We start from the raw sequence: 1,777 nt of genomic DNA on the forward strand, positions 1-1,777 counted from the left end.
TGTCTCGGTGTCCGGCCCCGACGGGGGAATCGGGGGCTCCCTCTCCCACCTACGTCACTCCCCGCCCCGCACGCGCCGACCCCGCGCCGCCCGCGTGAAGGTCCCCGCCCATACTCTCCTTCCCCCCCCTCCCCGGGCTGGCCAATGGGTGCGCGGAGGGGGCGGGGAAGCGCCGGCAGAGTCACCAATGAGAACCGGCGGTTCTCGGCAACGCCTCCCCCCCTGAAGGGGCGGGGCCGCGGCGTTGCTAGGAGACAGAGCGCGGCCGCCATGACAGCGCCCGGCCGCCATGACGGGGCCGCCATGACAGCGCCGAGGCCGGGCCCCGCGGCGGGAGCGAGCCGGGCCCAGGCGGATGTTTCTCGCCTTTATTTCATGGAAACGTGCAATGAGTGAGCGAATGACAGGCAGGTGTGGAGGGGGGCCGGGCCAGGCTGGGGGCCTGGCTGAGCCGTGGTGTGGCCTCACCGGCCAGTTTGTGAGAAGAAACAAAGCAGCCATAGCCCAAATAACGGTCCCGGAGAGCAGAGCTGCTTCTGCCGGGCTCAAAGCCGCCCTCTCCAGCCCCCCTCTGGGCTGTGCGCGGCAGTTGCTTCCCCCTCGGCTCCCCAGGCGGCATGTTCCATCCCTAAATCGTGGCCATTTTGTTTTATTTAGAAAATCAACCCTCTCTCCTGGTACTGCCAGGAGGTGGGGAGCAGCCTGGGTCTCTGTAAGCGCTGTGTCGGGTGGGGGGAAGGAGGTTTGTGTGCTTTTCAGTTGGCCGGGAGCCGCCATTTCGTAGCTGTGCTTGGAGCCCCCCCTCCCTGGCTGGGTGCTGTGGTGGGGGCTCCTGTGCCGCCCGGGGGCAGGGGGATCCCCACTGCAGAGGAAGTTTGCCCCCCCAAAATGGGTCCGTCCGGTGGGGCAGGCACTGCCAGGCGCTGTGCCGGGGGGGGGCTTGGGTGGACAAACCGGTAAAGTCACCCCCTGTCTCTTCTCCTCCTTGTAACTGGAGTGCCGTGAGCCAGGTGGGTTCTTTTCTTCTTTGAACCTCTCGTTTTTTGTCTGAAATAGTAGGGAAAAAAAAGTCCCCCTCGGGCGCTGGTGGGGCCAAGCGGGCGGTCCCGGGTTCTAGATCACATTCTCAAAGATCTGCATGGAGCTCATGATATCCTCGTCCTGCACAGGGGGGAGGGAGAGGTCAGAGCCCCCATCCCGCTCCTCCCCTCCCTCCTGCCCTCACCGGCGCTGCTGCCCCCGACCGCCCCTGGATGTTACTTTGGGATGGGATGAGGAACTCGGGTTCAGAGGCCTGGCCGTGAGGAGGAGGAGGAGGATGGTGGCGATGCCGAAGACACCCCCCAGCACTGCTCACCCTCTGGCATGTCTCCAGGAACTCCTCAAAGGTCACAACGCCATCACCGTTCCTGTCCATCTTCTGCAGGGGAACAGTGGGGGCTCAGCGGGGACGTCCCCGGCCCTGGTGGGGGTGACAGCCCCAGCCCGTGACACCCCAGGCAGGGGGGTTGGTTGGTGGCTGCTGGGAGGGGCCGAAGTGGGACAGTGTCACCTGAAAGAAGAGCTCCACGCGCTCGGTGGGTGCGCTGTCCCGCAGGGCAGGGTGGATGCAGTGCCCCATCATGTCATAGATGGACTTCATGATCTCCAGCATTTCCTAGGAGGGTACAGAGTGGGGACAGAGTGACAAGAACCCTCCAAAGGAGAGCACCTTTGTCCCCTGGCACCCATTACCACCCCCATCCCTCTGTGGGCATCCCCTGTGATGCTCCTAGTC

At 64.8% G+C, this 1,777-nt stretch overlaps 2 protein-coding genes across 3 annotated transcripts in view; both read right to left on the reverse strand.

Moving 5' to 3' along the window:
* The window catches only part of FAHD2A (fumarylacetoacetate hydrolase domain containing 2A), a 2,477-nt gene extending 2,378 nt beyond the window's left edge, over positions 1 to 99 (reverse strand). Inside the window, exon 1 of one of the 2 annotated variants that reach the window (XM_014958724.1) lies at positions 54 to 99. The gene's annotated coding sequence lies outside the window, so the exon portion shown is untranslated. Of the gene's footprint in view, positions 1 to 49 lie in introns of both variants that reach the window. The other variant, XM_014958725.1, reaches the window with a different exon arrangement.
* A 265-nt stretch (positions 100 to 364) lies between these two features.
* The window catches only part of KCNIP3 (Kv channel interacting protein 3, calsenilin), a 4,919-nt gene continuing 3,506 nt past the window's right edge, over positions 365 to 1,777 (reverse strand). The window contains exons 5-8 of the mRNA XM_014958693.1: positions 1,770 to 1,777; positions 1,553 to 1,657; positions 1,358 to 1,420; positions 365 to 1,161 (exon numbers count right to left, since the gene is read on the reverse strand). The exon at positions 1,770 to 1,777 is cut by the window's right edge and continues 112 nt beyond it. Of these exons, the coding sequence (XP_014814179.1) occupies positions 1,114 to 1,161; positions 1,358 to 1,420; positions 1,553 to 1,657; positions 1,770 to 1,777 (224 nt within the window). The 3' untranslated portion in view covers positions 365 to 1,113. The remainder of the gene's footprint in view (positions 1,162 to 1,357; positions 1,421 to 1,552; positions 1,658 to 1,769) is intronic.

This window comes from Calidris pugnax, unplaced genomic scaffold (genome assembly GCF_001431845.1).
Source record: "Calidris pugnax isolate Ruff unplaced genomic scaffold, ASM143184v1 scaffold244, whole genome shotgun sequence".
Lineage (NCBI taxonomy): Eukaryota > Metazoa > Chordata > Aves > Charadriiformes > Scolopacidae > Calidris > Calidris pugnax.